Source organism: Aethina tumida, chromosome 5 (genome assembly GCF_024364675.1).
Source record: "Aethina tumida isolate Nest 87 chromosome 5, icAetTumi1.1, whole genome shotgun sequence".
NCBI classification, from domain to species: domain Eukaryota; kingdom Metazoa; phylum Arthropoda; class Insecta; order Coleoptera; family Nitidulidae; genus Aethina; species Aethina tumida.
In genome coordinates this window covers 13681958-13693579 of record NC_065439.1, presented here as the reverse complement: position 1 = coordinate 13693579, position 11622 = coordinate 13681958, and the positions used below count along the sequence as shown (strand labels likewise).

The window sequence follows — 11622 nt, the reverse complement described above, 5'->3', positions numbered from 1 at the left end:
CTTCCAGTAAATATTTCCACCACCATGTTTAACTGTTAGTTTTTGTTATTTAAAATTCTTTTTAATTAAATCTAACCATCTGATCCAAAAAGTATACCATTTTTTGTCCAACGACAAAAATGTAGTATTTAAATAATTCTGACTACGAGTCGCCCTGAAGATGGTCCCTTACTTGTTACTGTAAGTCAAACAATGTCTTTCTATATGAGATATGAATAAAATTGTATTCATCCGATACTGGTGTTTACCTGAGCTACTCTCCAACCCCCAATAAGTCACGGGTGCGACAATACTAAGTATCTTCCAAACATCAGTTCTTTTACGACTTTTCAATGAACAGATTAACAAAAATAATCAATTTCTTAAAACTATTCCATACTATACACCATTATATATGACATTACACAATAATTTGCCACAACTTCCCTTACTTTCAATGTAAATTGTTCTAATAACATCAACAATAATAGGTTTGTGTAAATATTAACTTATTACTTACTATTTCGTATCAGAAAATCTTTTCATTATAAATGAAATAAAACGTACTTGTTTATAATTTATTAATTACTTTATACAACTTTTTACATAATTATACAATTAAAATATATAGGAAAAATACGAAAGTATAACAAAAATTAACAGGAAAAGTAAACGTAAAACATTTAATAATTACAGTTACATCAGTATATATATTTCTGAAGTATAAAATACGAGTGGATATATGGTTTTTGTAAAAAATGCTTGATGAGTTGACTTTGGTTCTTAACAAATCGATTACACCTTTGAATGTTTCCTATTTGATTTCCCTAACGATTCGTGCGAGTGGTCTGATCCTGAACTTACCCCTGAAAAATTCGAAAACATTTAGTATATCAAACAAAAGAATTTGTAAAAGATTGTATTTCGAAAATTCTAGCACAACTGCAAAATATTCTCAAATAATATAAAATTAGTCAAACAAAAGTAACAATAAATCAGTTAGTGGTTTCTGAATCGCTTAATTCATTGGTAGAAAGACACGTCAGGACTCACGTTCTGTATCGAGTGATAAATCCATTTTATCTTCGACATTAAATGTAACTAAAACATTAAAATGTTTTGACAAAGTCAAATATTATTATTACTTTATTTTATAAGATTTTAATCAATGTTTGATTCTCACCTTTCGCATTCCTTCCGTTATGTTGTGGCCCCTGTCTTTTATACTCCCTCCTCTCATTGTAGGGACTGAAAGCCCCCCTTGTCGGCGGAGACGCCCCGTACTCAGAGTCCTCGTACGTCGGCGACGGACTGTTCCGGTCGTAACCCGAATAAACCGTCGACTCAGGCGAGTAACGCGAATTAAGCGGCGGCGGCGACGACATCCTGCCCAACGGCGGCGGTCGCCTGTCGGGGAACATCGAGTGTGGCGGCGGCGGAGGCGGCATAAATGGGGGCATACCAGGCATCGGTGGCGGCATAAACGGCGCCCCAGGCGGCGGAGGCAGGAACGGCATACCTGGCGGCGGAATGGGCGGCGACTTCGTCAGGTGATCACGCGCGTTGCCGCCGAAAATGAGAGGAGGAGACGCGGGAGACTGATGAGGCGGCGGCGACATCGCGTGCCCGTTCATCTCCAGCGGGGACTGTATTCCTGTAAACGAAACAAAGGGAATTAATAAATATGGTGTTAAATTACTTGAGTGACACTCACTGTTTTGAGCCTTTTCCTCGTTCAAATTTCGTTCTCTTAGTGTCAGTCTGTTCCTCAGTTGGGCAGCCTCCTGTTTCGCATCTTCCAGCTTTCTTTCCTGTTGCCTGGCCGCCACCCAGTTTTCGTGGATCTTTTTTTCTAACAATGAAATCTGACTCTTTAAGTCCACCTCTTGGTTCACGATTTCCTGCTTTAATGCTTCGTTTTGTGACCTATAAATAATACAGAATAAATGAATGTTATATAAATGAAAGTGCAGTTTGATTTTACTTGTAGTTCTGCAGTTCTTCCTGAATATATTTGATTCGTTCGTTGGAAGACGTGGCCTCGCCTTCTTTCGCGGCCCAGATAGCTTCGTATTTGTTTATATCTCTGCAAAGCAATACAGATTAAAACTACGTTTAACTCTCGTCAACAAAAACTTACTTCAACAACTGCGCTTCCCTTTCTTTGAAATAATTGTTCAGAACGTCCAATTTGGTGTTGATCTCCAATTTTTCTTTATCAGCCAATTCATACTTTTTCCTCAAACTCTCGCATTCCTTCAATGTGACCGCCACTTTTTTCTCCAGGTTTATTTTTGCCACTTCTTCGTGCGACAATTTGTCCGCCAGCTCTGCATTATCAGCCTTCAGTTGTAACATTTCCGCCTTCACGGACGTGGTGTCCAAAATCGACTTCAGTTCGTCCTTCTTCACCGACTTAATTTGATCTAACGTGGCCTTTAGCACCGCATACTCTTTAGTTTTCAATTCGGCATTCCTATTCGATTCAGCAAGTTGATTTTTCAGCGACTGAAGCTCTACGTTTAGTTGTTCAACTTGCAGAAGAACGTCCTTGTGTTTTTGTTGGTACAATGTGATCTCACCTTCCAAGGTGTTCTGTTGCAGATCTCGCTCCTCTTCGATCTTCAAAATCTTCTCGATGTTCTTTTCGAGTTCGGCCTGCAAACCGAGGACCTTCTTGTTAGTAATGTCCAGTTCCAAACCCAGTTCTATGTTCTCAGTCTCTTTTAGACTTAAACTCTCGTTTATTGTGTTGATTGTGTCCTGTTGTTCGACCAATTGCCTTTGTAACTGTTCCACGTTTGCCTTAAGAGTCTCGCTACCGTTCGACGAGTTCAACATTTCTGAAACGATCCTGTTGAGTTCCATGCCCACTTCAGTGGAAGTATCCAACTCTTTTTCGAGTGCCTGGACTTGTTCCTCAAGCGTCTTAACCTGCTCCTCCAGAGCCAGTTTATCGTTGCCCATCTCTGCGAGTTTTTGATTCAATTCGTCGACCAGTTCGTTGGGAACGGAGTTGGTGCTTTCGATAACTTGAATGTTGTTACCCTGCTCTTGTAACATCTCGTTCTCCTTCAGGGTGATCAGAAGCTGTTTTTCCAGTTTGTTAATCCTGGCAACAAGCGGTGTTTCCCGCTTATTCTTATCCATCGCGATGTATCCAAAGAGGAAAACTATCACAGACACGGCGGTCGTGGTCAGGTAAATAAGCACGTCCGCGTTGAAGTTGAGGAAGCCGTCAGATTCGTTGTCAGTCGGTTTCTTCGGCTCATTGCAAGTGTCGCCGTAGCAATAGTCGGCGTCATTGCGGTTGCTCTTCGAAGGCAACATTCCCTCGCTCAGTTCTGGCAGTAAAGGCACATCGGAATCGTCGTCGATGTTGATCTCGCGGGTGGTCGAGAAGAACTCGTAGACGCGTGAAAACAGACCACTAGCTTCGTCCTCCTGTTTGTTGCTGTTGGAGTGGTAGTCGGCGCCGACAACTTTATCTACAAAGATGGGTGAAGTGTCTTCAATTTTGTTCAGGTCGATTATCACCTCGGTTACAGGAGTGGGAGTTTGGGTGTCGGTTTTAGGTCTCACTTCCATGTCTACGTCCTTTGTGATGCTCTCCGGCAAATCTGTAGAGATACCAAAAGCTTCTGGTGTCAAATTTTCCAATATTTCAGGTCTGATTTTGTCTTCATTTGATGTCACTTCTTTGACCTGCTTTTCTGCCTCTTTGGGCGGCTCTTGTTGGGAATTGCCGAAGAGCGAAAAACTAGGATGAGCAGGTATTATTTGTTCTTCTTTTGGAACTTCTTTAGAGTTATCAGCAGATTGTGAACCACCGAAAAAGGAAAATTGTGGCGCAATCGGTTCTTCTTTTATTTCATTTGTTGGAGGGCCTTTTTCAATGCTTAATGGATCTGGTGTTACAGCTTCAAAGGCGTTGTTAAGCAATGGATCGTCCTGTGAAATTGACGCCTCAGTTACAGGTTCTGGGACGGCGGAAAAATCGGGAATCGGCACTGATGAACTAGGCACTTCAGTGACACCATCCTGCGTTACTTCCTCGGGCTTAACAATCTCCTCTTTTATTTCCTCTGAATTGAGTTCTACTTGCTCAGGCTTAACAATTTCTTCTTTCACTTCATCTGAAGCAACATCCTTTTCTTTATTTTCAGTATTAAGATTTGGTATAGGTGTATCAGATTTTGCTTCTAAATTTAAACCAACCTCTTCTTTTTCTTTTTCGTCTTGTTTCAGCACTTCAGGTTGTAATGGTTCAGATTTTTTTACTTCAAACTCTTTTACTTCTTCAGATTTAACAGAGGCCTCTTCAATTATTTCATCCTTTGGTTGTGTACTTGTGTCAATTGAGGATAATTCTTCTTTGGAAGCGGATTCTTCTTTTTTATCCTCTTGGACGGTTTCTGGCGAAGAAGGCGAATCATTTTTTATCACAGGGTCCTCTAAATTGCCGCTGTAACTGGCCACGTTCACTCCTTGATTTAAAATGTTCAAAACTTCTGGAGGCTGAGAGACAATTTCCGGTGCTGAAGTATCATTTAATTCTTGAAAATGTAAATCTTCTTTTGAAGTCTCATTTTCTTTCGAATTTGCTTCCTGTTGATCTTCTGCATAAGCTTCATGTTCCTTGGAATCAATATTTTTATCTTCAATTTTTCCATCATCAAGAGTAGTATCTAAATCCTTATTAGAAACAATATTTTCTTCTTTTTCTGTTTGTTCATCATCTGGCTCTTCATCATCCTCGACCTCCTCATCATCTTCTTCGTCCTCGACCTCACCATCATCTTCATCATCTTCATCCTCTTCACTTCCTTCTTTATTTTCATCATTCATCCAGTTAGATAACGTTGAGAAAACGTTGTCAACAACCGAATTTTCAGTTGCTTCTTTATTTTCCTCGCTCGTTGCGACATTGTTGTTTTCGTCTGATGCGGCTTCTCGTTTTTCGGCTTCAGTGGTTTGTTCAGTCTCGATTGGCGGAGTTTCTATCAATTTATTGAGATTTTATTACATAATTTTAAATTACAATAAATATATCAAATTAATTTGGAGTGTAGCAACAAAACAGAACCCAACCAAAGAGTTAAATAAATAATAAATGGAGCAGTGAACAATGGTTAAACATGTAAAATGCATTAAGTGCAAAATTGACCTTGCACTTCTCATAAAGATATAAATAGAATAAAAGGCCTGGAAAAACTATAAACTTTAATCTCAAACACAGAAGGTATATTTAGATTAGTAAATATTGAATCTATTTTTGTAAATCACTTTGGAAATTGCGTCTTGAACCGCAGACAGATTATTTATAGAAATCAACTATATAATTATTGAAACATATGTTCCAAAAATCTCTAACTGGAAATAAATACCTGTAACTTCAGAACTGCCCTGCTCACTTGCACCTTCCCCACTCACAGCTGTTGCTTGAACCCCATCATCCCTAGCAGTGGGTTTGATGTCCTGTGGACTTAAATATATGGTTGTCCCATCAACAACTTCAAACTCCTCCTTAACTGTGTCAGGTTCAATTTTCTGCTCCTCTTTGACTAGCTCGGTATTGACGATGATTTGGGGCTTATTCAGTATACGGTACTCTCTGACGTGCAGCTTGGGAATATACCCCCTTTTACCGTTGATTTCCGCGCCCCACAAATTCGTGTCGGAGCCAGCATGTTTGCTGTAAATGGTCACGTCCTCGTTCGGTCCGAATGACAATATCCGGGAATCGGGACTCGAATATCTCAACAGTGTTTTCGCGTAAGACACTGGAACTGTACGACAACAAAAGTGTGTCAGTATGTAGGTTAGCAGATTTTCGTGTGATTAGACGTTACCTGAACAGTCTGCATCGACGCACAATCGCTTGTCGGATATTTGAGCATTTGCATTATTTAAAACTAGGTAAAATAAAACAAAATAAATTGACTTAAAACTACACATTCTGTCATAGTTTGACAACTCGTTTTTCGCAAAGCCACATCACTGTTTTCGAGATTTCAACGCCATCTGTTAGGCAACTGCTGTTACGCCTACCGTGTTGTGACGTTTATATAATTTACCACGAAGTATAAAAAACTTATATAATGTTTAATAAATAATAATTGTGTATTATGTAGGACATACTTTATTATTATATTTTTATTAATCACTTTTGTTTACTGTAGAAAAGTTGTAAGCATGTAGTAATAAAGTTTTAAAAAATATTACTTAATTTTATTTCTAAAAGACATCTGGCAACAACCATACTTTCCATAAGTATCCTTGGTGGTTCAATGATTAGTTCAAATTTGATTTGTTGAAATTTGACCCTCATTAAGAAAATAATTTGAAATACTGGTGTATAAATTAAATAGTTAATTACAATTCTAGTGTGTAAAGTGCTGCATAACCTCGTCATGTCGGATAAAAATCGATAATATATTGTTATTGAATTAAACACATTAAACAATAATTGTTATTGATAACTAATTGTAAATAATTAAAATACGTGGAAAATTATTCATAAATATTTGTTTAATACATATTGCATTTTGTGGTACGTTTATTAATAAGAATATTTGATGTATTTAATAATAAATTATATTTCTTTTTGTTTTTTATTTAAAATGTTTCTATATTGCATATACGTTAACAAAATAAACTTATATCTTAATAATTATTGAAGTTCACTTTCAATTATTAATTCAATTATAATTATAATATACATATATTAAATAATTATAATTATAGTAGTGGACATAATTATAGCAACTATTATTAAAAAATATATTTTTGTTATATTTGTGTAATATGCATCAGATCAGTCTAATTTTATTCTTTAAATAAACTTACTATATGGTTTCCCACTGCTTTCAACGAATTTAACGCGATTATTTACTAGTGGTATTTTACTTATTATAATTATTTAACCATTGAAGAAAAGTGTAAGAACAATTATAATAAATCAATTGTTCCCTGTATTATTAAAAAATATAGAATAACTGGTCAAGTGGTAGCTACAAAAAATTGTCTCAATTCAAAAAACTTGAAAAAAATACAATAACTAAATAATTCAAATGTCAAAAATTAATCTAATCTTATCGTTAATTGAAATTAGAGCCACCTGAGGAAATTAGACTTGTTGAAATTAGTTCAAGAACTATGAGAAGATGATTACAAGAAAAACGCCACAGAACAGAGGGGACGATTAATTTTTAGTTTTTAGTTACGAGTCTAACTTTGATTTATAAAAAATAATGGATCTACTTTTGTTAAACATTCTACAGGGACAAAACTATAAAAAAAATTGTTATACATATAGTGAAACATGGTGGCGGATGATTTAAGCTAAGAAAAATCTTCAATTCTTCTGGCGTAGGGACATATTAAACAGCAATTTGCTATATATTGAAGAAATGGTGCTCTTAATAAATATGTTTTAACATGAAATAACAAACACAAATCTAAAATTGTGACAGTTTGGTTAAAAGACCTAAACATCGATTTTTTGTCTTGTTCACCCCAATTTACAGACATTAATGTTATAGAAAACATAAAAAGTTCAAATAAACTCATCATAGTAATTCAAGAATCTTGAAGGAACATAACCTGTCGTATATTCGGAAAATGGTTGAGTCTATCCTACGGAGATGGGACAAAATTATAAAATAGGATATTATACAACGTGTTAATAATAATTAATAATTAATCAGAATTATGTTCAAATAAATTCAAAAAAAATATAAGAAACATTTTATAAAATAAGAATAGTAGTGTAACATTAGCAAATTAAATATTAAATAAAAGAATTATTGAAAATATTTAACATTAGTTGCTAAAATTATTTATTGTATATATAATTTCATATTAATTTTAATTTTATTTTTTAATAATATAATAATTAAAATTATATATGATTATCAAAATTATTTAAAATTATTACGTTTCTTGTTAATATGTTGTATTCCGACAATTTTCTAATTTTTCTATTTAATTTTTACTGAATTTGTTTATACCATTTAAAATAGTGAAATCAACAGCCAATAAAAATTATTATTAATGTACGATAACCTTTAGATTATCATTGTATTAATAATTTTTCCATCATTGCGAGTCGCAGAAGGGAGTTCTCAGTTATCTAAGCGCGATAAAATGAAACTTAACGCGCTCGTTCCCGTCTACAACATAACGAGGCCTTGATTAATCCAATTCGACCGTTTGCCGCCGCGTAGAGACAACAACAATGCCCGAAACATATTTCATCGGCGTCGATGTGGGCACCGGAAGCGCAAGAGCAGCCCTCGTCACCGATTTCGGTAAAATAGTTTCGTCGGCAGTGCAAGAAATCAAAACGTGGAACATCAAACAAGACTTCTACGAACAATCCACCGACAACATTTGGAACGCCTGCGTCGCCTGTATCAAGGTATTTGTTGGTTCGAAAAGTGTTGACCTTGCTGTGATTTAGTGCAGTTCGGTTTATAGCTGGCGCGCACTTATCGCACCTGGATTAATCGTTTTTATAACACCGATTATCCGACACAAAAATATCGTTTCAGAAAGTGACGACCGGAGTCAACCCGTCCCAAATAAAAGGTTTGGGTTTCGATGCCACTTGTTCCCTGGCCGTTTTCGATAAACAAGGCAAACCCCTGAGTGTCAGCCCAACAGGTTTGACAATCACCTTCACCACCTTAAAAAAATAACGAATAATCTTCCAGGTAACAACGAACAAAATGTCATCTTATGGCTGGATCACAGAGCGGTCGGCGAAGCCGAAACGATCAACAAACAGAACCACCCGGTCCTCGAGTACGTGGGTGGTAAAATCTCTCCCGAAATGGAGACCCCGAAGTTGGTGTGGCTGAAGAAGAACCTCCGCGACCAGTGCTGGAACAAGGCGGGATACTTCTTCGACCTGCCCGACTTCCTGACGTGGAGAGCGACCGGTTGCGATACCAGATCATCGTGTTCGTTGGTCTGCAAGTGGACCTACGAAATGTCCAAGCACGGCACCGAAAGCTGGAACTTAAGTTACTTCCAGCAAATCGGCCTCGAGGATTTGGCCGATGACAACTGGCGCAAAATCGGCAGCACCATTTTGGCACCCGGTTCACCTGTTGGGCGAGGGTTAACAGCCGAAGTGGCCAAGGAGTTGGGGTTAATTGCCGGAACTCCCGTTGGTACCTCTATGATCGACGCTCACGCTGGTGGTTTAGGGTTGGTCGGCTGTCAGGTTGATGGAGTCGATCCGCAGTTCCACACGAGATTAAGTACTACCATTTACAAGTTTATTGATTTTTAGTAATTAAATTCTAATTACAGGTTTGATTTGCGGTACCTCAACGTGTCACATGGCTGTGGCCAAAGAATGTACCTTCACCCCAGGTATTTGGGGTCCATACAAAAACGCCATGATTCCAGGCATGTGGTTAAATGAAGGAGGACAAAGTGCTACTGGAAAATTGCTGGACCACGTTATTGAAACGCATCCAGCTACACCTTTAATTAAAAAGAAACTAAGCAACTTGTAAGAACAGTTATTCAGGAGATGATTGTTGAATTTTAATTGTTGTGGTTTTTAGACATATACAGCAGTACCTAAGCCAACTTCTGGTGGATTTGGCTGAAAAGAAAGGGTTGAAATCTGTGGCTTTTCTTACACAAGATTTGCACGTCTATCCTGATTTTCATGGAAACAGGTCCCCACACGCAGATCCTTCGCTTAAAGGAGCTGTAAGTCAAGAAGTTGCTTCCATATTTTAACAATTACTCATGTTATGTGTTCAGGTTGTAGGTTTGACTCTAAGCAGTGATGAGGAAAGTTTGGCACTTTTATACTTGGCCACAGTACAAGCTTTATCAGTAAGTTTGTTGTTTAATTCGAATTCAAATATACTAAAACAATTAATTTTTAGTACGGTACTCGTTTAATAGTTGAAACTCTGATCAAATCAGGATACAAAGAACTAAAGTCGACATTGATATGTGGAGGATTGAGCAAAAATTTGCTCTTCACTCAAGCTCAAGCGGACGTATGCAATTTGCCCGTAGTTTGTCCGGACGAGGTGGAATCTGTGTTGTTAGGAGCGGCCGTTTTGGGGGCCTGTGCCGCCGGCCACTTCGTAAATATGACCAAAGCTATACAGTCGATGGGTGGAAAAGGGCGGGTCGTCTACCCAGACAAAAATGTGATCGACTACCACAACAGGAAGTACAAAGTTTATCTCAAGATGCACCAGGATCAACTCGAATATAGGAAAATCATGAACTGACCTTGTTTTTTTATATTGTAAATAAAGATTGTTAATTAATTGTTTGGCAATAATTTTGGTCCGGACCTGCGAAGTCCGAAGGTCGACATTTCCCGTTCCCATTTTCCTATACGAGTTCGACTTAACGGTCTCCTCTCAATTTGCAACATTTTGAACGTACACTCAAACACGTTTGTCTCCAGTAACATACAACAAACAAAAAAAACGTGCGCGTCGTAACATCTGAATATCAATACGAACGGCGTACGGTACCAAGATTGAAAGGACCCGTTAATTTCGGCCGAATTCGAAATGAATGCGTCGTGAATCCAATGCATCCGTATTGCTCGCGATAAACATGTAAAAATGATTTTTCTCCTTTTTTTTCTCGGGGCGTGAATAAATTAAATTCGTTTCCACTCCTTCGCTTCTGGTCTTCGACCCGCGAACTCTTCTTATTTATTCGCCGTCCATCGCACGCTCAACATCGACAATGCTGTTCGATAAATTGATGTTGATGATGATCGCCGTCGTCGCAACGACCGCCGTTCCGATAACGAAAAACGCCACCGACTACGATCTGTCGCAGTTCAATCAAGTGCACGATCAAAGGCAAACCGGAAAGGGTAATTTTAAGCTCAACATCGACGGGGTCGCCGTCATGATCACCACCCCCGAGGAACTGCTGCAAAGTGCACTGTTAATTGCGCCCGCTCTAATCGAAGGTAGTACCAATTTACTTCATTTTATTATAAGTGTTGCTTATATGTTAAACCCGCGCATTCGCCAGATTTGAACATATTTAATTAATGGTTAATCAGACATTGTTCCAGATTATGCAGATCTCGAGGCAATATTAAACGGTGGCGAGAAACCGGAGGACTTGATCCGTCCTGAGGACACAACCTCAACATCTTCAACGACTTCGACGACCACAACCACAGAATCCACCATAAAGTCCACGACGGATAGTTCAACTACTGCGGGAAGCAGATCTGTTAAAAGGTCTTGTTTGTATTAATTACATATTTTGACATTATTTTAATTAATTTAATTTTCAGAAGGTTGAAGTTTCCCAGTTTTCTCAGGCCGTTTTTGGTGCGATTACAGTAAGGGTTTGGCTGTTGATGAGATTATAATAGACTGAGTTTTGTATCAAATATATTATTTATTTATGTATAACCTGAGTTTTATTGTTTATTTTATTAATAACATAATTCACTGACGAAGAATATAAAAGAGATTAAGTATTATATTCCAAAAGTATTAATAAACAACTTAACTGGAGTTTATTATCTTTCATTTTTGAAGTCAAAGAAAGCTTATATAAAAAAAATGAGTGAAAAGAAATATAAAATCTTTTGTTATTAACAATTAGTTATAAAAAATCACC

General features: G+C 37.5%; 3 protein-coding genes across 5 annotated transcripts; 2 read left to right on the top strand and 1 right to left on the bottom strand.

The window, feature by feature from the left end:
* Positions 1-543: 543 nt before the first annotated feature.
* Positions 544-5992, bottom strand: LOC109602528 (transport and Golgi organization protein 1). 2 transcript variants are annotated; one of them, XM_049967184.1, is made up of 8 exons: positions 5832-5992; positions 5367-5768; positions 2120-4979; positions 1964-2065; positions 1694-1905; positions 1163-1633; positions 1033-1080; positions 544-845 (listed from the first exon to the last, which is right to left on the bottom strand). In XM_049967184.1, exons 1-8 carry the CDS (start codon positions 5935-5937, stop codon positions 775-777), a joined length of 4272 nt encoding a protein of 1423 aa, XP_049823141.1. In that variant the 5' UTR covers positions 5938-5992; the 3' UTR covers positions 544-774. The 2 variants fall into 2 exon arrangements, with proteins under 2 accessions (XP_049823141.1, XP_049823142.1); XM_049967185.1 differs by lacking the exon at positions 1033-1080.
* Positions 5993-8135: 2143 nt separating this feature from the next.
* On the top strand, positions 8136-10290 carry LOC109602538 (FGGY carbohydrate kinase domain-containing protein). Its single transcript, XM_020018937.2, has 7 exons — positions 8136-8401; positions 8535-8646; positions 8697-9248; positions 9301-9505; positions 9561-9711; positions 9766-9840; positions 9894-10290. The coding sequence occupies exons 1-7, from the start codon at positions 8219-8221 to the stop codon at positions 10248-10250; spliced, it is 1635 nt and encodes a 544-aa protein (XP_019874496.1). The 5' UTR covers positions 8136-8218; the 3' UTR covers positions 10251-10290.
* A 52-nt stretch (positions 10291-10342) lies between these two features.
* LOC109602552 (uncharacterized) lies at positions 10343-11405 on the top strand. 2 transcript variants are annotated; one of them, XM_049967208.1, is made up of 3 exons: positions 10343-10954; positions 11063-11234; positions 11291-11405. In XM_049967208.1, exons 1-3 carry the CDS (start codon positions 10723-10725, stop codon positions 11340-11342), a joined length of 456 nt encoding a protein of 151 aa, XP_049823165.1. In that variant the 5' UTR covers positions 10343-10722; the 3' UTR covers positions 11343-11405. The 2 variants fall into 2 exon arrangements, with proteins under 2 accessions (XP_049823165.1, XP_049823163.1); XM_049967206.1 differs by having other exon boundaries at positions 11051-11234.
* Positions 11406-11622: the final 217 nt, after the last annotated feature.

Excerpts from the sequence above, each read along its gene's own strand:
- LOC109602552 (XM_049967206.1), top strand. The coding sequence starts at position 10,723 with ATGCTGTTCGATAAATTGATGTTGATGATGATCGCCGTCGTCGCAACG. Across the intron at positions 10,955-11,050 it reads TGCGCCCGCTCTAATCGAAG|ACATTGTTCCAGATTATGCA; the intron begins GTAGTACCAATT and ends ATGGTTAATCAG. Across the intron at positions 11,235-11,290 it reads GGAAGCAGATCTGTTAAAAG|AAGGTTGAAGTTTCCCAGTT; the intron begins GTCTTGTTTGTA and ends TTTAATTTTCAG.
- LOC109602528 (XM_049967184.1), bottom strand. The coding sequence starts at position 5,937 with ATGTGTAGTTTTAAGTCAATTTATTTTGTTTTATTTTACCTAGTTTTA. Across the intron at positions 1,906-1,963 it reads GAAGAACTGCAGAACTACAA|GTCACAAAACGAAGCATTAA; the intron begins GTAAAATCAAAC and ends TATTATTTATAG. Across the intron at positions 1,634-1,693 it reads CGAGGAAAAGGCTCAAAACA|GAATACAGTCCCCGCTGGAG; the intron begins GTGAGTGTCACT and ends TTTCGTTTACAG.
- LOC109602538 (XM_020018937.2), top strand. The coding sequence starts at position 8,219 with ATGCCCGAAACATATTTCATCGGCGTCGATGTGGGCACCGGAAGCGCA. Across the intron at positions 8,647-8,696 it reads CCTGAGTGTCAGCCCAACAG|GTAACAACGAACAAAATGTC; the intron begins GTTTGACAATCA and ends ATAATCTTCCAG. Across the intron at positions 9,506-9,560 it reads AAAAAGAAACTAAGCAACTT|ACATATACAGCAGTACCTAA; the intron begins GTAAGAACAGTT and ends TGTGGTTTTTAG.